Below are 25,007 nucleotides of genomic sequence, written 5' to 3'. Positions count from 1 at the left end.
CTTTCAACCTGCTCTGAGAAAGCACAAATCTCTGTTCCACACCTCTGCTCTGCTGCTGCTGCTACTCTTATAAAGTCAAGCCCATTGTGACTCATCAAAATACCAAAATACATAAAAATGGATTCAGGCTAAAAAACAAAACAAAAAACATTGTTTTCACCTGAAAAAAAGCCACTTGGCCAGTACAAAACCCCACAGACAGACACTGACAACAAAATAGATCTTTGTCTGTATGCATGGACACGAATATCACTGCTCATTTCTGCAGATTTGGCTTTCATCTGTGCATGTCTTTGGTGGATTTATTTGAGCGCTAACCGATTTCTGGCTCATCCTTTTAAATAGATAGAAATTTTGGTGAAATCGTTCCATCCATCCAATCTCCCATCTACCCTTGCTGCCATTCTCGGCCAGGGAAATAAAGGCCAAGCAGGCTGTTATTAGCAAGGGGCTGGGGGGAGGCAGGCAGGTGAAATGGACTGGGAATAAGGCCTGGAGATGTTCCTCGGTGCCCCCAGCTCAGCACACAGCCTGTTATTAAAAGCCTTGTAATAGGCTAGATTAGCCTCTAGATATGGCCTAATCCTTAAAAGACTCCACAATCAAATCAATGGCAGATCAAGATGGTGGGAGTTGAGGTGGGAGAGCCTGGCTTGCCTTGGTAGAAAGCACTTTTAGGGGTGCTTTGGGGGTTGGATGTGGTCTTTGTTGCTCTTACAACTGCTGTTCTATTGACTTGCTTATGCTTTATATTGCATTTTCTCTATTTACACTGCTTCAGTGGTGCACTAATGGTTTTTATAAACATTTTGGAATTACTTTGCTGTTTTTAAATTAGGTTTCCATCACGTTTTATTGCAGGAGAAAGTGTTTGACTTTCTCTCAGATCATGTTGCCTTCACCTTGAGACCCAGTACAAATTTTACACTTGTAGTTCGGGCTTTGTCACGGCTGCATTTAAAAATGCTAATGTGAATTTTTTCTGGTGGCTCTCATGCCTTTTAGATGGAGGTGGATTATCCAAAATGAGCTGTTGGTTGGACAAAACAACATCTTGTCCACCTTTGACTGAGAAATGGTGTCAGACATTCATCACCTTTGCTTTGTATTTTACAGAGTAAACGACTAATTTAAAGGGGAACTAATGTTTTTTTCAACCTGGGCCCTATTTTCCGATCTACTTTTGTCTAAATGAGTGATAGGATGTTCAATATGTGACATTTCTCCAGTATGAAGCTAGGGCTGACCTGCCTGCAGCCCATGAGCGCGCTATATTAAATAATAGGGCACTCAGACATCGTCAAACAACGTCAAAATACGTCCACTAAAAGTGCATTTTTTTCACACAGATAGGCTCGGATTGTTAGTATAATTATCCGACAACATAACGGAAAGGAGAAATGAACGTCTGTCTTTACCTTTAGCTGGATTCGGACATGTTCCTCTGCCTGTTGCTGCTCCCTCTCTCTCCTCGTCCGCTCTTCAGTTTCAATGAGCTCTGCGTCCGTGTACGTCCGTGTACTCCGTGTTCAAATAAATACGGGCGGTCATCAAATTCAGATGGCTCATCCAGATCCAGTTGGTCAAAACTGGGTAAAAATTCGGACACTCACTCAGAGTGAAAGTCTGGCTCTGAAATCTCACGTCTCGCAAGATTTGAGTTGTTGCAGGAAGTTACCGCTGGAGTGACCTTAAAAACGCGAGGAGTTACTCTGTTTGGAGTAGTCATGGCTGAATTTTTACCTGATTTTGACCAACTGGATCTGGATGAGCCATTTGAATTTGATGACCGCACGTATTTATTTGAACACGGAGTACACGGACGTACACGGACGTACACAGACGCAGAGCTCATTGAAACTGAAGAGCGGACGAGGAGAGAGAGGGAGCAGCAACAGGCAGAGGAACATGTCCGAATCCAGCTAAAGGTAAACACAGACGTTCATTTCTCCTTTCCGTTATGTTGTCGGATAATTATACTAACAATCCGAGCCTATCTGTGTGAAAAAAATGCACTTTTAGTGGACGTATTTTGACGTTGTTTGATGCTGTCTGAGTGCCCTATTATTTAATATAGCGTGTGCTCACGGGCTGCAGGCAGGTCAGCCCTAGCTTCGTACTGGAGAAATGTCACATATTGAACATCCTGTCACTCATTTAGACAAAAGTAGATCAGAAAATAGGGCCCAGGTTGAAAAAAACATTAGTTCCACTTTAAGAAATAATGATTAAAAAATAATGAATAGTTTAGCAATGGCAATACTTGCTTAAAGCGTTGAAAATCTCCACAGCTAAATATTGGTTCAAAATAGCAGCTATCAGCAGCCTTTTTGTTCGCTTGGTGACTCTGTCATGGTCCTGAGATTTTGTCAGTAGTATGTTGTCTAGAGAACTTTATATTTTGCAGGCTCAGTCCTTGTGTGCCATGTCTTTTCTTTTACTTGCTGCCTTTGTGTGTTTTCCCTCCTAGGTGATTATCTGCCCCGCCCTGATTTGCTTCACCTGTTCCAGTTACCTCCCTGCTCTCCTTGTGTCTTTGTGCTCCCCTTGTCTCTTGTCAGGTCGTCTGTGTTGGTCTCTGCGTTCTTGGTTTATTCCTAGTTTAGTTCTTGTGTTTTTTGATGGCACCTTGTTTCACTTCAGCCACTCCTCAGTTTTGTTGTCTTGCTTGTTTTTGTCTTTTTTTTGTAATCAGCTTTATGTCACTAAAGCTCGCCTTTTGTTCTTTTTTCCAACCTGCCTGTCAGGCGTTCTGCAATTGAGTCCTCTTTTGAACCTGAAAACGTGACTCTGACATCACAGGGTTACATGCCACAGTGACCAGTGATGTGTAAATGGGTAGACTTTCATACAAAGGTGTTAAAAAGCAGGGGGACTTTGGGAAACTGACTTCATTTGGCTGCCCTTTCTCTGAAGATCCAAGGAGGCCACAGTAGGCAATTTTGAGTTGCACATATCAACAAATCACCTGTGGAGTCCAGTGGTCCCAACAGATGGGTCACTGAATAACACTCACATTTGGAGGCTCAGAAGCCGCTGGAAAATCTGCGATGACTCACTTAAAAACTGTTTTTGTTGTATGTTGGTCTGCAATGTCCCAAAGTCATGAATGTTACTGTGGAATTTTCTTTTGGCCAGTAATAGTTCTTCATAACACTGTAACCAGCTCTTGTCCACTGCTCAGTGTGGTAACCGGCACGTAACATGTTGTGAGCACATTAAAATCCATGTAGATTATTATTTTTAAATGAAAAACAACACAATTAGCCCCTTATAAGCAATGTACACATACTGCTGTATCCTGGCCTTTGTCAGCCCCTTTATTAGCAAATTATTGATTTCTGTGTTTCATTGAATTTTATTTGTAGCACAGGAGTCTCTAAAAGTTTTATAAGTTAGCAGCCAGTGCAAACAGACACTCAAATGTCAACTCAAATCCCACCAAATGAAGGGTTTTATAAATGAATCTCATGAAGTCGGGGTTACAGTGAATTTACAGGAAATATGAAATGCTCCCTTCACTGCTGTGATGCTAATTGCTTGGTTTAATTCTTAGGAAAACATTCCTTTCCATATTGCTCCTCATTTGAAGTGTTAATTTGAATGTGGCCGTCTGGCTCTCAGTAATTACCTGTCCAAAGGAAACCAGTCGCAGGCCTCGCCAGGCGCTGTCTTCCCATTTAGGATCCATTTGCATTGTTGCAACACGGTATTTTTAGACTTAATGTGTAATGTGCGCTTTTGAAGAAGACTGAATGAAAAGCAGCTCCCATTTGAGGATGGGACTTCAGTCGGTGACATAAGCCCAGTGCCACTAATCTTCAAAGGCGGGTGTATTTGAGTGTGTCGCAGCAAGAACAGGAGCTTTCCTGTTGTCTTTGGTTTGAAGTCTTAATTGTTATTGAATTTGTGTTCTGCTTTGTTGTAAAGGCTGTGTGATGATAATTGCATTGCCTTTTCTCCTCCACCTCACTTTGATGTATGTGCGTCTCTGGACTCATCACGAGATCTTTTTTCTTGCAGTGTAATTTCATTAATAACTCGCTTGCAGGACAAGTGAGGCAGCAGATCACCTGTAATGATACTCTTGTGCTTATTACAGTGAAATTCAAAGTAACATAATGACCAAACAGACATGTAAGATACAGACAGATTTTCTCCCTCAAATCATTTATTATTTGCCAGATCAATACACTTCTTTGTTTATCTCTGTTCATGTTTTAATGCGTTGTTTGACTGCTCACCGATGACAGCTATGAAGAGTAAACGCAACAAAGCACTCGCCAGTTCAGTGCTCTGCCCATCTTCCTCTCTCTGCATCAGAGAACGACTCCTGTGGGAGCCGTCATGGCCTCTGAACTGAAAACCAGAGATGAACCTACCGATCAATACATGGATCCGCTCTGTTTTGCCTATCAAACAGAGGGAAAATTGCACAGCACACATGGCTGCAGCTCTTGAACATGTTCACTAAGAAATCATTTGCATCGGTCTGTGTGGTGCCTGTCAGAGCAGCAAAAACAGGAGGCGACACTCCGACTCTACCTTTATAGGAACCTCTTATTGCAAGTTGGCCTCCTGTGAAGATGGATGTCCAGGTAATTTGCAGTTAGCCACCCACCTCAAAGTCACATTGTGTCATTTGTCCAAGTAGGGAATGATAGGAGCGCTGAGGGCACGAAAAAGATGGACTGCAGGTTTTTGTTCTTTTCTCTGTGTGTGAAGATGGTGTCTGTCTCTCAGTTAAACACTTCAAATAAAGCCTATCACTCATCATGACACCAGTGAGAGGCCTGAGATATTTCTTATTTCCTGTGAAGTGCTGCTGCATTGTGCCCATGCTTCACCATGCAGGAGCCCAATAGGTATCTCCATGTCTGTTGTTTTTTGAGTTTTCAGATGAGATTACTTAATACTTAATAAGAAAATCCCCCTCTCGCCAGTGCTCTTAAAACCCTCTCTCAACATTTAGAGACATGTTTTTGGCCACCTGATAGATGCAAGTCCAATATCCACTGTCCCTTTGCCTCTGTTTTAAGGCCGAGACACACCAAATAACTAGTGGCAGCAAAGGCTGACTGTTGCATAGCCTCATGATGCCTGTGCCCTGTCCAAAAAGTTGCACCTGAACACACTGCAAAGACTAAAGCTAAAGTAGCATGTTTGTTCTGCACCTGCTTGAGAGGCAATCACTCTCTGTTGCAACAGGCAGCGCTAGTCTGTATTCATAATTTGAAAAGGGAAACTTAAGACCAACAGGATGGATTCAGAGGCTAGTTAGCCAGTCAGCACATTAACATAATCTGATGTCTGAAGTACAAAACATTTCTGCTACAGAGCTCAATGGCTAAAAATAATCTTATCTAATGTCAGAACTTTGCTCTGATTTTACGACTTAAGTTCTTTGTTTACTTTCCTCACTTTGTTTCTCTTATCATGCACTGAGCTGAACTGCCAGTCAAAGTGATTTCTGTCATTGCCATCTCCGATTCAACATGCTGAACTGCCAGCAAGGGCTAACCACTGCCAGTGGAGTGGGACACTCACAGAAACTAGGGTGACAGATGCTCACCAAAGGCCTGACATTGACTAACAGCTGATCGTCGACTTGGTGTGTCAGGGCTCTCAGGGCCCTTATTTACACTTAGTGCGAAGCGTTGCATAGCCTCACTGTCATTGCGAGTTTCAGACGGACACAGTTTTCATTTTCACCCCCACCACTCACCTTGTGTAAGTAGCAAATCTACTTGTGGTCATCTGTGGGCACATGAGTGTGTAGGTCTTACACCAAGGTGTGGTCAGGCACATTGCTTGGGTATTTCTATTTTGAGGCAGCAGAAAGCGATTGCTCCATTGACCAACAAAAACCTGGTCTAAAGTCAGAATGGTGCAGTATTTCCTGCTATTTAAAGACTGCATTATTCAGATAGTAAGATGCACCCACACAGCTGGGTTCACAGTGGGCCTAAACTCTGCTTGTTCCACACACAGGGACTTGCAGATGGGTTGAGGGTGGGTGATATAATGAATTATTAATATATTTTTGAATGGAGGGCCATGAATGCAGTACGGGTACAGTGTATTTTTTTAGGCTGGCTTAGAGGTCATTTTTTGTGCACACGTGTGATCTTAGTTTGGTACAACAAGACTTCGATCCTGGAGGTGACACTTGAGTTACCTCAGGCAATGAAGACCCTGGCTCTTGTAAATAAATAAATAACATACCCACAATATTGGGAAGGGGGTGCTTGGACCTGAGGGTGTTTGCTCAGGATAGATAAATAATTTAACACTTGTCAAACCTCACAAAGCAACCTGCATTGGGGAAATATGCTGAACAGTAGATGAAGATAAGCACTGTGCTCTGTTAAGGTAGAAATATGTAAATGCATGAAGCCAGTTGTCAAGTGTAGTTCACCCAAACATATTTTTGGTATCTTTCCTGTGAAAGGTTTGAGGTGAGCACTGCACTTAGAGATCTCCTGGACTTTTTAAATTGTTTTTCTGCTTTTAACTTAAGAAGGATTGTAGTAGAAATTGGCAAGCTATATTCCCAGCCATGCTTGCTGTCAGCATGTGTTGCAGTTAAGGCAATTATAATGTCAGAATTCAGTGGGGAAAGAAGTCATTACCATGGGATCCCTGCATTCAGGGTCAAAATAAATCTCCGCATGACATGTAAAATGGTGACTAATGTAGGCATGTTCCCAGCATACTATAGCACTAGCTGTTAACTTGCCACTTACAGTAGTTCCACATTCTGGTGTGACTTGGCTTAAGGTGTTGCTGAGCTGGCTAATTTCGTCCACGTTCAGTAGCATCAGTACTTTGTGTAATCGATTACAGCTATTAACATTGGTTGTCTAAAAGCAGAACTGAATCTGAAATCATTTTTTGTCTATTCACTATTATTGTTCATCCGTCCATCCAATTTACCCGCTTATCTGGGGCTGGGTCGAGGGGGCAGCAGGCCAAACAAAGCCCCCTAGATGCCCCGCTCCCCAGCAACGCTTTCCAGCTCCTCCTGGGGGATCTCAACATTTTCCCAGGCCAGATGAGATATGTAATCCCTCCAGCCTGTTCTGGATCTACCCTGGGCCTCCTACCAGTGGGACGTGCCCAGAACACCTCTAACGGGAGGTGTCCAGGGGGCATCCTAATCAGATGTGCGAACCAGCTCAACTGACCCCTTTCGATACGTTTTTTTTTTTTTTTTTTTGAATTGAATATGTTTGCGTCGACTTTCTTTGAACACTTACCAAAGCTAAATACTGGCTATGAATATCAGGTATCAGTAACTTGAATTCCATAAATCTGATTCACGTCATTTGAACCTTTATTAACTTGGTTTTAAAGTTTTACATCACAGTTATGTAACTGTTATGTCATTCTCAGTGTCCTCAAAATGTTCTTGTGGAAACTTGTATTTACAAGCGGCTCTCCCATCTCCTGTTGCAGGATGGCCATCCAGGTTGACAAGTTTGACTTTGAGAGTCTGCCACAGCCGGACCAGGAAACAGCTCGCTTCACTAACCCCAAACAGCTGGAGGAGGAGCGACAGCATGCCCAGGGCTGCCAGATCAACAGCAAGCTGGGCATCTGTTGGAGCATCATATCCTTCCTGTGGCTACATGTATGACAGTTATATAACAGAGACCAGCCTGAGCTGAGCATCGCCAGACAGACAGGAGATAGATATGGTAAAGGTTTGCATTCATGATTGAGTGTCCTTAGTCTCTACTTAACCAATTAACAGTTCATAATCCCAGATAAGTTTCCAGCAGTTATATTCTGCGGTGTGTTTGTTGAATGTTGTTGTTTGTTGACAGTCAGATCAGTGATACAGGGCATCTGGATCCTACATCTGGAGGCCCTCTGGCTAGCAGGGAACTTATACGCCTGCACTGACAGATGGGGAAAGCATATGGCAAAGCTCTTGCCGCTTCGACACTGCGAAGTGATGTCTTAGTGTGTGTATGCGTGGGCGTGTAATTGTGCCACACATCAGTACGATACATGTTCCCATAGGTCCTGGTCTGTGGGCAAGCCTTGTGGTTCGTCAAAGGTAATCTTTGACAGCGCATTGTTCTCTGGGGTCTGCTTTTTTCTCAGGGAGACAATTTGTATCTATTCCTTTATACACTCTTGTCCTCTGGCTTGTCATGTACATGTACATGTTCATGGTCACCATACCTTGCCTGCAGGAATAAAGAATGTATAGGCATAGACTGTAGCACAGATGCAAGCTGGGTTAGTATTTGTATCCAGTGGGGTTGTCAGCTGAGACCCTATACTTTCTCTTAAAACTGTTATGTATTTATTTTCTCTCTCACGTTCTGGCGATGATACAATAGGAGCACAAAAACTTACAGGAAAGTGTTGTTGTGTAGCTTTATAACCAGTTAGAACCTTTGAGCTACATGGTAGGTATCCTCACCAACAGATCCACTGAGACATCCATGTATGTTTTCTTTTGTTTCCAATGCTGAGAATATGTCTGCAGTACTGTGGGGTAAAACCTTGGAAGGTATGACCATTTCAGTTCTAAATGAAAAGTCTCTGACAGAGTTTTTGGCCAAGTAGTCTCGGAAACAAAGGAATTTCTCTATTTAAAGTTGTTCTTGCTGTTCTTCCACTGAGACCTAATTTTTATTTGACAAAAGGAGATGCTCTTGTACAGTAAATTAATGTCAGAAAGGAGACAAACAGAGGTGGAAAAAGTGATTAAAATAGTAACATTATTTTTAGATTTTTTTGTGAAATCAGGTATTACTTTAAACTAGACTTGCACCAATTACAAGTTTTTGGGCCGATACCAATTTCTGATTTGCGGAGTGTTTAGACAGCCGATTCCGATTTTGCCCGATTCTGATTTCATTTTTGTCAAACCACTTTACAGCACACAAGACATTGCCATATTTTCTATCTTTCCTTTATTAGAACATTTTAACCAAGATACAACCAGTTTTTCAATAATCATCTCAAACAAACAAACAAACAACAACAGTGACACAAGTTAAGAAACATTTTCCTTTTTGCTTAAATATAACTTCAGGTACAGTATTTAAATAATTAAGTAAAAAAGGCAAACATAAATAAAAACAGAGATAAATAAAATAATAATTCTTGGTGTAAAGCATTTTTGGGTAATATCCTGAATAGACAATAAAGTAAAAATATCTCCTGTGGAGAATTCACACAGGTCTACAGGACGCACCTGCCAGTATGCGCGCGGACATGCGCATCTTCGGCATGCGGACATGCGCCTCGTCACTTTCAAGCGGCACAGTGCAGCAGTGAGAGCTCCAGAGTTCAGTTTAACACTGACAATTAACAACTTTCTCTTCTTTTCTCTCCTTTGATGTGTGTGTGTGAATGATTAAGGTGAGAAGCTGCCCATGTTTCACTTCCTCACATCACCCAAGCCGTGAGTTGCACATGTGCATGTGTGCGCTGCTGATGTTACATGATGTCAATCATGCGGCGCGGCGGAAATTTGACCGGTGTTTTAAATCGGCATATTTTAGACTGACCAGCTGGTTGCAGGTCACGGCCGATCACATGAAAACCGGCCCGATAACGAGCACTGCCGATAAATCGGTGCAAGTCTAGTTTAAACATTGGTCATTTTTGATCAAAAAATTGAACTCTAGGTCCACATACTTTTTTTTAAATGACATCTCACAGTGCTCATCTGCAGATGAAGTTTTCTTAAGACAGGAACTTTACTTTGACTAACTGTAAGGCCAGAGGCAAATTTTTACTTATGTGGACAACAGTGTGCTATTCGTTGACATCCAGTACTTGCATGCAATCTGATTTTAAGGCTGTGCAACATGTATACTGGACTAAATTGTTTGTTTGACCAGTTCGAGACTGACACTGAAGACTCCACTCTGATCCTCTTGAAGTACGACCTCAGAGTAGAGACCATTTAGGTTGCAGAGCTAAAGCCAACAAACCAGAACTTCAACCAGCTGAACTGTGGAGAAAGATCATGAGTGCCATAAAAGGCTCCTGAGTTCATGGGCAAGTTTCCTGCTGTTGAAAAGAGCCACAAGCCATCCTGCACACAGTGCCTTCTATCAGCCTATAACTCGTCAGTCTGCAGTTTCCAGTGCACATATTTAGAGATTTAAGAACTGCCTGTCAGATTGTTGGTGAGCATGGTGTACAATTAATGATGAATTCAATCTCTGAGCTACTGAAGTTGCCATTATATTTTTCCTTTTTATGAAGGCGTAAACACCTCCATCATTATGTGCATTGTTTTATCTACAAGTAATTTGGCAGTGTGTAGGCAGGGATGAAGAAAGAAAATGACATACAAATACATTCCCAGCAGCAAGTCTGATAGCACTCCTGTTACTTAAGAAAAAAAACATCCTGAAACAGCCTGTTTGATCATTTTATCCAATTCAGTACATGCATTATGAGTGCAATTTATGAATGTAAACATGTTTCTTTTGAAGCTGAACAGAATATGGACAGGCTCAAGCAAGTACGTCATCAACAGACAAATCCTGTAGCTGCTCAGAAGGCAGTGAAACAGTCACTGTGTTTTTTCTGGGCTATGAGGACAAAAATAAAGACACATGTAGGAGACGTGCATCCCTAAATATATAACTTAAAAAAATAAAAGATAACTGAACGAGAAATGAAAAGTGGAACATCTGAAATAGGGTTGAGTGAGATGGACAAAATTCATATCACGGTATTTCCAGGCTCACTGGTGATACATGATATATAGCTCAGCAATTTCTGTGAAATGGGCGACATGTTCAGTTGCAAGTCAAAGCCACATTTGAGATGTCACAAGCATTTTTATAAAGTCAGGCAAAATCAAATGCAAAGACAATATACAGCAAATGCAACAATGTGTAAATAAAAATTATATCAAAGTTTAGTTGATTCAAAACAAACATTAAACACACATTAAACATGGCTTAATAGAGACAATTTCAAACACAAGTACACAAATCAACTTCACGCAGCATTCACAGACAAACACTTGTCTTTATCTAGACACATTTTCCCCACAAATACAACATGCTAATGTTTTTAGCACAAGCCTATGGCATTTTACATTGTATAAATTAGCCTAGCAGCTAGCAATCTTTTCCTCTTCTCATATGAAGCCAGGGACAACAGCAACATTTAACAAAGGTAACATTACAAAATTTGGCTCCATTACAACTCACAGGGTTCACTGACAAAACAACTGTCTTGTACTAAACACATTTTCCAAACAAATACAACATGCTAACGTTATTAGCACCAGCCTATATTTTACATTGTATAAATTAGCCTAGCAGCTAGCAGAGATTTCCTCTGCTCATATGAAGCCAGGATAAATCACACACAAGACATAAAATGCTATTTTGTGGAGACTTTATTGTCTTCACAATTTATTGTTTCTTATCTGTAAAATTAAAGTAAATAAAAGCTTCGTTTCCACTGAGGGAAATGGGAGCTGTGAGAGAGGAGAGATGCACACTGGCATGTGTTACGTAATGCAACTTGACCCTACATCATTATAAACAATGTTGTCTTAATGTATATCTTTCTTGAAAATATATCAATATATCGTATGTAGTCGTTATATTGTCCAGCCCTAATTTGAAACTCCATGTTCAAATCATAGTCTATATAAATGAATAGATTTAGCCATGGTGACATCACCCTTAGGTTTGTGGACTTCCATTTTAAAGCCTAGAGTTTGGCATTTGTGCCATCCTTGATTTTTGGAGCTAGAAGTGAGCATATTTGGATGAGTGGGTGGATATAATCCTAATGTTAGCATCTAGTTTGGTTAGGACAGTTCATTTGCAGCTATGGTTAACCATGATAATGCTAATGCTGATTTTCACTAGCAAAAAACTGGCTTAAAATCGTCATAACAAAATGTACTTACTGGAAAGTCTGAACATCTGACTCCTTAGAGGGTTTTTTAGCCCGACCAAACCCTAAAAAATACCTTGTCAAGCGACGAAAACACAATAATGAACCAAACTGAAAATACATTTACAAAGCGACAGCATCTGGGTTTCGCGCCATAGTAGTGACTTGTCAACAGATGGCACCTACCTGTCAGTCAGAGCGTCCACACCCTTAATTATGCATATCTTTAAGCCTTGTTGACATTCAAACTAGTGAGTTATATAAAAATTCCCCTCCTCTTCAGGCGTCATGAACGGGGAAATTAGCTAAAGAGACTAAAACAGTTTTTTGAACCAGGCTGAAGACGTGTAATTCTATATATAACTAATAAGTTGAACATTTTAACATGGAGGGTCAACTGGCTTTTGGTGTCAGCCTCAAGTAGCCATTAGAGGAACATCAGTTTTTGGCTTCTCTTCTCAGCCACACAGGTTGGCTCTTGGTTGAAATACAAGTAATTTGGATGGAACATCTCCGACGCAGCTTATCTTAAGTCACTTATTCATTCAGTGTGAATGGACCAACACCAAAATTGTTACATGATGTTATTGAGCTGATTCTTGATGCTATCATTTCTTGCACAGAGAGACATTTCTGTGTATGAAGATAGTGACTCAGCTGTCTCACATCCTTGGAATAGCACAATGTAAAATCTGCTCCGGGGTGGATTTTTCCCCTTTTTACAACATGAAAGAACGAGAGAAATAAAAGATTTGATTGCAGTGCGTGTCACACTCCCAAGCCCTCGCTTGGCCCTGAGCAAAGTAACAGTCACTTAAATTTGTAATTTATGACTTCCCTATATTATTATTTCTGTTTTGTTTATGGTTTACAGTTATGGTGATTCACTCACAGGGAAAGGCTCTGCCATGTACAGTGCAGCCACTGAAAGACATTGAAGAAATAAAGCAGGAAATGTGTAATGTGTAATGAGGTCATTGCCAAGTTCATGAATCATCCCAGCGTATAGTGTGGAAGTTAATTTGTGTCTCAGTAGCTCTCGTAACTAGCGCTAATATCCACCTCACAGTTGATTATTATTGTGACCTCCTCACAGTATATCCAGATAACAGTTTGTCTAAACTATTGCAGCCAGCTCAAAGTGACAGCATGCTACTTCATGCACAGATTGACTTCAGCGGACACCAGTGCAGTGTGGGACTTGTTTTAAAATGTCACAGATCACATTCAAGGCATCGTTCTAAGCTGTACTCCTTCAGCAGCACTATTTCTTTTTATCTTTTCTCTAAACTTAGGTCTAAGAGTCATCTTAACTGTCAAGACTCCCAGGTTATGGAACCACCTGCGAACTCTTTTAGTGTTTTACTACAAGCATTGTGACTTAAAAGTTCCTAATAAAGCTCAGAGACTAGCTTTAGGTAGTATTTATCACAGAAAATAGCAACAAAAAGCCATTCTGTCAGCCCATTGCAGGGATGCACCAAGTCTCCAAGCAACACTTTGGAGGCCTTTCAAAAAGCTGTAGAGACATTTTGAATTAGCATAAGCAATAATTGTCAATTTTCCTTTGCCAGGAAAAACTGTGGCGCGAGACATAAAAGTATTCTGGGCAGCAGACAGAAAAGTGCCAAACTCTGAATGATTGTTGACAATAAGTTCAGTGGGTGGACAAGCATGCTGATCATCAACACATTGTTTCTATTACTGCTCAGCTCTGCAGCCATTTGGAGGAACGGACGTGATGTTTGTTGGCTACAAATATATGATATACTGCACCTGAAAGTGGATTTCAGCCCTTTGTGGAGAGCTTTGTCTCAGACTTTGACCAGTGATGTTTACCTGATTTATTTTGCAGTCGGCCCCATCGGTATCCATCAGGGTCACCTTACGTAGCCTGCTGCCACTGTGACTCATACATGGATAAATGCCAGAAATGGATGAATAATTGATTGGAAGAAGATTTTTGCAGCATTTGTGAACCTTTGTTTTCAATAGAGCTGTACTTATACTGTACTGATAAGGCAGATAAATGCTCCAAGTACCTAAATTGGTATAGTGAGACCAATTTATCTGCAGCGTTCGTCAAACCTACAGAAGCCCTGACAGGCAGGGTGAAAAAACAGAGTTTATCTCCTACATATGAGATCTTGTCCCCTACATGCTGAATGTTACCTTTATCGCTGAAACAAAACGCCCACATTTGGTGGCTAAAAAGCGGCTTGAACAGTGCAGCTTGGCAGGTGTCTACTATGGAAAGTGGTGCTATCCATGGTGCTGAAACAACAGCTGAGCAAGCCTAGATGCTGGTATATGAGATGCATGCGGTTGGCTAATCAGAAAACAGGAAGCTGCGAGCCATCTACATTTCCAACTGGCATCTACAATGGAGTCTCCGGTTGAGTTCATCCTACCTATCGCGTTTGCATTATTCATCATGCTTTGTTTGATGAACAACAGACGACAGGGGACTTCTGTTAGCTAGCTAGCTAGCTAACCAGCTAACATTAGGAGGCAGCATAGTTATACTAGCTGGCGTGTTATCGTAATGTGAAAAACCCGACAATTTTGCAGAACAGGACAGATGACAGATGCTAGATTGTGCGAGCTAGCTAGCTAGCTAACAAGCAACCTGACGACAGTAACGTTAGCTATGTATGAACTTTTTTCCCCGTCTCTTGCTCAGTGGTAGCCATGGCAATGTCTACCCCTTGCTGGCAAGTCAGCATCTGAAATCCCTCGCTCCGAAGGGCTAGTTTTGTACCCACTACCCCTCGTTATGCCCACTAACCCTACACGCAAAAAGGAATTGGGACACCCCTACCCCTCGCGGGAACGTGCAAATGTAGGGATAGGGCCAAGGGGGGGGTATTGGGACAGGCCCTAAGTGCTTCATTCTATTGGTAGAACTGTCATTGTGATGATGTTTTTATCTTGTCCTGTGAAGCAATGAAATGTAGCACTGTGCCCAAGATGAATTTCCCTTAGGGGACAATAAAGTTTACCTTACTTTACCTTACCTTACCTTATTCAGCTCTCACACTCTCAAAACAGCCTAATAAAGCCTGAAAATGTGTTTTCTTACTAGGAGATATTATCACCTACATCTTGTACATAGAAGATCATGTCTCTTATATAGGAGATAAACTTGGCCAACTTTGGCTTGGCTTTGGTACAAACCTAAAGTTTATAGGGGTTGTTTCCTTCACGTGTAACACAGTATTTTGTTCCAATAACATTAAGTTACTGTCCATCCATCCATCCATCCATCCATCCATTTTCATCCACTCATCTGGGGTCGGGTCGTAGGGGCAACAGGCCGAGCAAAGCACCTCAGACGTCTCTCCTCCCAGCAACACTTTCCAGCTCCTCCTGGGGGACCCCAAGGCGTTACCGGGCCAGATTGGATATGTAATACCTCCAGGGTGTTCTGGGTCTACCCCAGGGACTCCTACCAGTGGGATGTGCCCGAAACACCTCAGGCGCCCAGGGGGCATCCTAATCAGATGACCTAACCACCTCAACTGACCTTTTTCGACCAGTAAATCGAAAGCATTAAAAAAACTCTACAGTAAAAAAAAAAAAAAAGTCCAGCCCCCATTGCAGAGATGAAAAGTCTATATTTTTAGGCAAAAAAAAAACTTGTCAAATGGTGTTTGGAAAGAGTCACAACAGCGTTTGTAGTGTACTGTGTGTGTTGTCTTCTAGTGGAATCACACAGTGTTCCTCAGACCTGTGAGGGTCTGCTGAGGATTAGAACATCAGATGTTCAGGCTACTGATATTAATGCGACTCTACTATTCATGCTGCACTGATGAAGACATATTGTAGCTGCTAGGTGCGCCTGCCACCAACAGTTTTACTGAAGCCTTTAGGGTACAAATCCTCCATGTTCATGCTCCAAGTGATCACAGCCACAACACTGCCATCGCTGGCCATTGTTCATTCTAATAAGATGCAGGTGCATGTTGTGACATGTGATTCATCATGAGTCAGACTTTGAGTTTGGAAACGATCCAGCCGGCACAGTGGGCACCTCACAGCACAGCATGTTTGTCTGTAGATGCCTCCTCTCTCTCTCTCTCTCTCTCTCTCTCTCTCTCTCTCTCCCCCTCCCTGCCTCTGCATGCATACTGTACTCTCCCTCAAAGGTTAATAGACACAGGTTCGGTGCTCCAGGCACTGCTTGTCTCACCCATTATTCCAAATGTCAGCTGTGTAAATGATCAGCTGTGTCCTTATCATCACACATTATCTGGGTAATTGCTCTCTGACAGCCATATTTGTTTTGATGCAGCATACGTACGTTGATAGCCCACACTGCCATCATTTTAATGCTGTCATTATAGTCAGGACATGCTCTACATGGATCTCTGACATCTAAATGAATGCATTACACGAAAAACACAGTGCAGTTATCTTATAGTGAGCTCTTTTCCCCTCCTTTGCTGATTTGTTTTGTACCTGTAAGCCATATGAATGCTTTATTTTGTCAGTCAGAATTTGATCTATGTCCTAATGATTGATTTCTGAGGTCTGTGAGTAAAACTAGGAAGTGATGCAAGTATCAGACTTAATTGACTACGCTGTGGGAAAGCAGGAATGTTTCCACGGCTGATGTTCAACCTGATTTAAGTTTTATTAAATGTGGTAATTCACATGAAAACCAACTTATTTCTTAAATAATTTTGGATTTGGTGCATCAGAATTTTCTCCATAAACCTTACAAACTGTCAGGGAGAAAAAGCAAACAAGATGACCACAGTATAGGCTCATTAATGCTGTCTGCTGCAAAGCCAATTATCCTGTAAGGGTCTGTTGAAAAGGGACTTGTCAATGCTGAAAACATCAGAGGTTGTGGAATAGTGTTAAAGTGTCAGATGCTCATACCCCCATGATCGCTCGTACAGTTCACACAATTTAAACGGTATCTTGAACGCGCGTTTTCAAAAGAAAACACAGTGTGATTGTTCACAGTTGAAAAGCATCATTTGAGGAGTGAACTAGAAGAATCAGCTGGAATAAAGAAACTTAATTCAAAGGGGGAAGATTGTGATGGTTTCTTTAACATAATAAAAACAAAGTAATAAAAAGAACAATAAGGAAATTTGCTGAAGTCTACTTGGAGGAGTTGATAGCTGGTTGGATTGTACATAGTGAAAACAGCTGAAGTGTCATTTTTAGTGTGAGCACTTAAAGATATACTATGCAGGATTTTCATAAAAAACCAATGTAAAGACGCGTACAGAAATCTCTCTCAGTCATCACTTATGTGGCTTTGTATTTTTCTGCAGACACTCTGTCCTCTGCCTGTATTTTTATTCCTCCACAACAGCGACAGCCGTACCCAGAGCATTATGTTTTCGGGTTCTCCATTCTTCCATCCCATTCTCATGAACACCATGGCCCAATCCCATCTCTACCCCTTAAATCTTCCACTTGGTATTGAGTGCCCTGGTTTGCGAGATAACCCTTGATGAGGAAAGTGAGAAATATCAGGGTAGAGATCTTTCCTTAAGAAATGAGACACCACTTCATGCAAATCGGCGTGGCCGACGTGCAGGCATACGTTACGCGTAGTAGCGACGCAAGATACCGGTAGTCATTCAGGTTTGAAAATGCCGGCTCCAGAGCTTGTGTTGTGGCGTGTGCTGAGTTCATTCTTCTCCGTCTGATGAATCAACGGAGAAGAAATGCTGGAAACAGGAGGCGCCTACGACGTCTTCTAGTTCTGACCGATTTTGTTCGGGTAAGTCGATTTGTTTAAATATTTTGACGCTGTGTTCAACCGAGTTGCTGATGAGTTTACGCTAGTCCAACCATCTGTTGTTTGTATAGCCTACATTCCGATCGTACAGTAACAAATTGTTTTCCAAAACTTGCCGACATTGCTGACTTTGCAAGGTGTTTCATTTCCCACTTCGTTGAAAGTGTGGGTCGGGGCTCCCTTGGCATTTAGGGCGGGTTTTAAGTGTTGCAAACCACTTCCACTACCTCAATTCTGTTTTGGGACACCACTAGCCTTAACGTGAACGCACACAACCAAGTGGAAGTGGGTATTTCTAGGGGAAGTGTCGGTATTGGGACAGGCCCCATATCTCAGAACGCCTTGAAGAAATTTTCTTCAATTTGGCACAAACGTTAACTTGAACTCAACTATGAACTGATTAGATTTTGGTGGTCATAGGTCAAAAGTCAAGGCCATTGTGACCTTGTCTGTCTCATTCTTGTGAACACGATATCTCAAGAACACATTGAGGGAATTTCTTCGACTTTGGCACAAACGTCCCCTTTGACTTAACGATGTACTGACTAGTTTTTGCTGGTCAAAGGTCGAAAGCCTATGGTCGGTGTGACTTTGTAACTCTCGTTCTCGTGAACGCAATGTCTCACGACTTTAAATTTGGCAAAACTGTCTCGTTGTACTCACCGATGAACTGATAAGATTTTTGTGGTCAAAGTAGGGCTGGGTGATATGTCTATTTTTTTGATTGTTGATGTTTTTCCAGCAATATAAATAGCTATTAGAGAAGGAATTATGATTTATATAGTGAAAAGGCATTTAGGCAGGTTTTTAAAGATGTTTTTCATATAAAAGGTTATATTAAAGTTTGTTTAATAAATGTGTATGATTCAATTTGTGCTCATTGAAAGACAGTGTAATGAAGGGCTGAATGACTTTTAAATAGTTCAGCTATTTTTTTCAGGGTTTTTTGGTTTTGATTTTCTCAGTATTTTAATCAGTTATTTGATATCTATGTTTTTCACGCACAAATGGGGGGATAAATGATCACAATATATATATTGCAACTTTTTACTGTGTATGTGTGTATACAGAGGACTTTCTCATGTTGATAACACTTGAAATGCACCAAGCCTCTCCATCATGTTGCCCTTAACCGTGCTCACCCTTCCCTGCGGCGCCGTGGAGAGGCCAGCGTGGAGGGAGTCCTCAACCAGCTGGTCCTGGAGCACCTACAGCTTGCTCCTTTGCAGTGGGGTGAGTCTCTCAAGTGTGACCCTGCGTGTGTGTGCATGCGTGTGAGATTATGAGCTGTGATCACGCACTTACACCACAGTCATGATTGAAAGGTTGTGAACTCCACCCGCAGTTTTGCAAACGTGTTCACATGGAATCCGTATTTAATCAAAATGTGAGGTGGAACTAGAGGAAATGTTTTAATGGTGTTGCTGTGACTGTTGTGTGTTATAGATGTTCTTTGATCTTCCTTTTTTTTTTTAATTAGATATCCCATTATGTTTTCCATATGCTTGACTGCCAATCACAGTTATCTTTGTGGTTCTGTTGCCGTCTCTTTACCTGTCAGTGCATGAACCTCCAGATCTGGTCTCAAGCCATGTTTTTTATTTGCATTCATAATGGGCTACAGGCTATTTTGGAGAAGTGTAGACAGCAGCTTGGGAAATGTGTGAATCACCCGGGACGCACAGAATTTGTAGGAGCACTCTTCGGTCGCACCATCTGTGATCATCCTCTGAAATCACTTTTGATTTACTGCGGGTGTTTGTTTTCTGAGATTCCTGCTCCCTCTTTGGGCACTGCCAGCATTTTGATTAGTCAGCTGGGGCTGTCCTGCTTTCACAAAGAGAATGCAATCTGCAAAATGAAGCGATGCAGCAGATCAAGCATGGAAATCTAAGAATCTATTGAGACAGAAAGAGGAGGGAGGCGGGATCAAGGCAGATACTTTGCTGGATTCACTGCTCTTCAGATTTTTGGCATTTGAGATGAACCTCTTCTGTGAGGAAAGCTGTTGTGAAGATGTTTCAGATAACATCTGTCTTCTGATTTTCTACATTATGTGTGTTATCTCAGTGCAGACAGTTGCAGATGTTGTCATTATCTCCACTGGGTGTGAGAGGGATCATACGTTGGTCTTTTGTGTGCATATGTGTATCTGTCGGTCTGTCCACAGCTGATCTCACATACTATTCTGTAACTGTATATAAAGATGGACAATATGGCCCCATTACCTCCCACGCTACAAAGATGAAGCCAGCATATTCTGGGTGTGGTGGCTGCCATCTTGTGCTGGTGACATTTTGAGCCAGAGTCTGCAGTATGGAGTTCCCACCATCTGACGAACACCATTGATCCTAAGCACACTGATTGACACACACACAGCTGACAATCATGACGCCACACCCTCTTTTCTACAGCATCAAATAACTTATTAGAACCAAACTTATAAGAAAAAACAAACACTTCACTTTTGGGAAGCTGTCATGTCGTCCATCTTTATATACAGTCTGTGGCTCCCACACGTTATGGAAAAGTGTGGAAATTGATTAAAGTAATTTTCAGATCTGGATAAGAATGGAAAAAAGAAAACAATATGGAAAAATATTTGTGTTTCCAGACTATTGTTCCGAATTTGTTTTCTAAAATAAACGATTCAGAATTTCTAATAATAAATTCATCATAGAAGCAGAGTGTTTTTATGGTTTTTGGAGCAGGCAGCCAGCACAGCCAAAATGGTTACCACTGTGGCAGAGACTGCAGGCCAGAGCGAGCTTGATGTCCTCGAAAGTGAGGCAAGAAGTATGAACTCATACTCCTACACAGAGCTGCCTCTACACCTGTACATCACCGCCTGCGAAACAGCTCTTCCCCAGCAATCATGTAACAACCAAACCAACCCTGGATATCTGTGTCCAGATTAGTTTGAAAGAAAATGATGCAATACAAGAAAAACCCAAATATTAAACTTTAAACTTTTATGAGATATGCAGTGGTGTGGTGATCAGGAAAGACGATCTTTTCTTATGAAACCATATCATGAAGTATTTCTATGATCCATACCTTTATGGCTGCATTCATCATTGTTCCACAGATACAGTGAATCAACAAGGCTTCCATATTAAACATCGAGCTGTTTGTACTGTGATGCCAAAAATGGTCTGAAATATCTAGAGTCTGGAAATATTAGTCTGGAAAAGTATGACCTTTTAAAAATGGAAAAACATTTGAGTAAACCTGACTACTGGTCCAATCAGCCTGATATTTTGTCTGCACATTTAAGACTGCATTCTCAAAGACCTTTCATGGTTGGGGGGAATTCATTGTTTTATTGACTGTTTGATACCCTCATTGACTGCTGACTCCTCATTCCTCGTAACCAGGCAAGTCGTCAACAAAATCCCTTCGTCAAAGCATAGCACAAAAGGCATTTCCAGCAGTTGTAGTGGCCAAGAAAAGCCTTACCATCTGTGGCGGGCCACATTTGACCGTTGCCTTGGCTCAAAAACTGACATGCACAGAAAACTTCGGTCTTATTTTTAAGTGGCGCATCTGCAGATTAAAGGTGCTGTATGTAAGAATGTGGCCAAAATGGTTACTGCACTCAAATTCAAAAGACTGCCGCGAGTCGTGTCCGCCCCCCCCCCCCCCCCCCCCCCCACAGATTCGAGGTTGCTGGACAGCGGCATGCTGGAGACTGATTTGTTTGCCCACAGGCGGCTGCCGTGGCAGGACCGCGTCGTCGCGTCCTTGATCTTCGGTTTTCCAGCGGACCATTCGAGCAAGTCCGGCTTCTCTGCTGCTAACGCTGCTGCCGGGATACAGCTGAGGAGCCGTCTGCTAATGCTATGTACTGGGACACTGCTGATGCTGCTTGCCGTGCTGCTGTAGCTCAGTCGTAACTGTAACTGATGCTGAGACTCTACTGACTGCGTGACTGGTAGACAGCAGTGGGTGGCGCAACAGGCCAAAACACAAATTCAAAACATAAACATGATTTGCAGACCGTAAAAATGTTTTTTAAATGCAAATATTCTGGCTGTACTATTGTTGTCTGTGAGATCAGTATGTTATATGAACATTATTCCTTAGTCTCTGTGACATATTAGGAGGATTTTACAACTATTTGCTTTAGATTTCTTACATATAGCTCTATAAATAAATACCTGATATCAGACGCATCACGTCAATAGAAACCGAGGGGGCACGTGCCCCCTCAGATTTGAGGGTTGATTTTTTTGTTTTCAACCAATTTTATTTTACTTACTTTACCTTACTTATTATTTTACCATCTAGCTATGATCAGTGGTCATATTGAGTGAAATGTATTCTAAATAATCTCCTTCATCTCAGACCCATTTAGTGGCCGTAACTTGCATAAAATGCACAAATGGTAATTTACGCATTATTTATTAGGATTTAGGGGAGATTTCCTGTTAGTAGTGATCACACACGGCAACAGAGCAACCATCTTGATAATAAACGATCTTTGGCTGATCATGTGACCGCTCACAGCTTTCCCATTGGATTTTAGCCACCCGGGTCTCCCATCGGACAGCCGATCTTGCCGGCTTGACATCTAGGCTTCCGGGTAAGCTATAAACACACAGATGAGATTGATGTAAAGGCTGAAGTGTCCTGCTTTCATTAAAAAAAGAATTACGTCGCTCTTATTTTCCGTTACGGAAATAGACGCGAAAGAGTACGACTATTTTATGCAATACAATAAGCTTAGCTATGTTTGCAATATTTTCCTAGCTGCTAGGGTTTGTTTGAGAAAAACTCCTTTCCTCCTTACACAAAATAGTTTACATGGCAAGGTGTAGCTGCGTTAAGTGTGTGTGTGTGTGTGTGTGTGTGTGTGTGTGTGTGTGTGTGTGTGTGTGTCTGGACGGGGGGGTCGGCTTTGAGTTTGGGCCCTATCCAACCTCAAGGCGTTGTGCAGCAGGGGCCCAAAATAAGTGATTTGAGGGCATCCCCCCAAAAAATTCATGCGCGCGCATAGCGCACGAACTCAATCCACTGTGCCCCCTCACATTTTGGGGTTGCATGACCCCCCTGTCTGATATGATACGCAATAGTTAGGCACAAAATAAATTAGTCCTTGTTTTTGTTATCCTCCATCCATCCATTTTTATCCACTTATCCGGGGCTGGGTCGTGGGGGCAGCAGGCCAAGCAAAGCACCCCAGTCAACCCTCTCCCCAGCAACCCTTTCCAGCTTTTCCTGAGGGACTCCAAGGCAATCCTGCCTATGGTCATGAGCTTTGGTTAATGACCAAAAGAATGAGATTGGGGTGGCTGGACTCAGCCTTAGAGGTAGGGTCAGGAGCTCAGACATCCGGAGAGAGCTCGGAGTAGAGCTGCTGCTCCTTCACGTCAAAAAGGGTCAGTTGAGGTGGTTCAGGCATCTGATGAGGGGTGGGTGCCTCCTGTTGAAGGTGTACCGGGCACGTCCCACTGGTAGGAGACCGTGGGGCAGAACCAGAACACGCTTTGTCACCATATTGATTTTGAGGGAGCCAGAAAGGATAATTTCACCTGTCACTATTGTGCCATATTCACTGAGTGGCTACTGTCAGTTTCTGCAGATGCGTTGCGGCCAGAACGGGTGCGCCTGGATGAGATCTGCACGCTACTGAGTGCACTTATTTAGTTTCCTCATGCATTCCCTTCTGTAAAGGTAGTTTTGCAGTTCCAGTCCAGGCCTTTGCAGCCTCGCTGATTATGAGCCAGATAATTTGCCTCAGCCCATTAGGATGCCTTTATCAGGGTTGCCAAGACTATCACAGGCTCAATTACGGGTATAGTTCAAGCATTTCCCCTGTGTCTAAAATCGTTAGTCCAGTGGATGCTTTTAATGCCGTTGTGCCTCTGTGAGATACTGTAGATGAATATGACTTGCTTGTAAGAAGAATGATTGTAGTTGTGTTTAATTGCTGGGATGTTTATGTCCAAAGCTTTGTGTTGTTTTTCTCACATTCCCCTACAAATGATAGAGACTGTAGAATGATACGCTTATTTATTTCCTCTGATAACAGAGTTATGCCAGAAAATACTGCTTTCTGACTGTTCATCATTCAGTCAACCTTCAGTTTTCACCTCTTGCCGCTCTGACACTCAGATGATTTCATCTTTTCATTAGGAAGTCGAAGCTGTTTCAATCTTTTGCAGATCTCATGATGATTATATCCTTGACAATCCTCATCTTGACACACTTGAACATTTCTCTTCCGTTAGTTTATTTAAACTCCTCCAGGAGGTGATAGATAATATGTCAAAAATTCTTCAAATAAGAACTCAACTCTCAGGTAAAAATAAATTCTTGTCATTTACCCAAAGCCTGTTACTGAACAGGCACTGCCACATCTACTGCACGCTGTTACACTCTCATCAATACTGAATTATTGCAAAATATTAATGTTTGTCATTTTAAAAACATGGATGCTGTTGTATCCTAGGAAGAAATTAGTCTTTCTTGAACATAGGACTGCAGAGAGTGATCTTTTTTCATTTCAGATGTAATTTACTGGTCTATAAGAAATGACTAACAAATGTGGAATCCATTATACATTATTAGGCAGCTAATGTGTAATGGCAGTGTGAGATTTGTGCTATTTGGAAACTAATTGTTTTGTACTTTTTAATTATCTTGAGGAGTGCATTAAAAATACAAAGCTTCTGGAGCAGACGTTAGCCAGGAGAGCGATAACCCCTCACCCGTGACAGCATCATGCCATTTTTCCAATGATAAGGGGAATAATGTCGACAGTATTATGAGCAGTCGAGCAGTGTCTGTGTGTTAACATCTGCTATCCAACTATAAACTAGGTGGCGAGGCATGAACATGCATGCAGACCTCCATGGAGACGAATCATTGACGGGGCTCCTCATTGCCTCATGGTGTGTGTGTGTGTTCACTTTAAAATCACAAGTCTTATCCCCGAGCAGCACATGAGTATATATTGTCCTAATGCATTTGTATGAGTGTGGTACATTCGGCTGGTTAGAGTGGTTTAGTATACTGACCATGTCCACTTATGTTGTTGTCTGTGTTGATGGTTCTTTAGCTAATCCAAGATTGCTTCAGTACCACTTCACAGTCGACATCCAGCTGCCCAGCGGTGGGCAAATATCTGGAGGACCATCATTCTGTGGAAGAAAATCGTAATTCATTCCAGTTTTGCTCTCAATCAGAGCACTTGAGCACGAGGCATCCTCCTTGATTTGTGGTCGAAGAAGCATGACGTGTAGTTGAGACGACCCGATTGAAGGTCAAGTCAGGACAGGGACAGTTGTCACATATGATCACCCTCTGTATCCAGATGGCTTCATGTAAATGTTTAAGA

At 42.0% G+C, this 25,007-nt stretch overlaps 1 protein-coding gene across 2 annotated transcripts in view; it reads left to right on the top strand.

Annotated features, from left to right (window-relative positions):
- The window catches only part of trappc9 (trafficking protein particle complex subunit 9), a 323,945-nt gene that overhangs the window by 203,670 nt on the left and 95,268 nt on the right, over positions 1-25,007 (top strand). For both annotated transcript variants that reach the window (XM_033637215.2, XM_033637214.2), the window contains 2 exons: positions 7,459-7,612; positions 18,808-18,898. In XM_033637215.2, the coding sequence (XP_033493106.1) occupies positions 7,459-7,612; positions 18,808-18,898 (245 nt within the window). The remainder of the gene's footprint in view (positions 1-7,458; positions 7,613-18,807; positions 18,899-25,007) is intronic.

The sequence above is a fragment of the Epinephelus lanceolatus genome, chromosome 16 (assembly GCF_041903045.1).
Source record: "Epinephelus lanceolatus isolate andai-2023 chromosome 16, ASM4190304v1, whole genome shotgun sequence".
NCBI classification, from domain to species: domain Eukaryota; kingdom Metazoa; phylum Chordata; class Actinopteri; order Perciformes; family Serranidae; genus Epinephelus; species Epinephelus lanceolatus.
The sequence above is the reverse complement of the archived record's forward strand: the minus strand, read 5'-3'. Positions and strand labels throughout refer to the sequence as shown.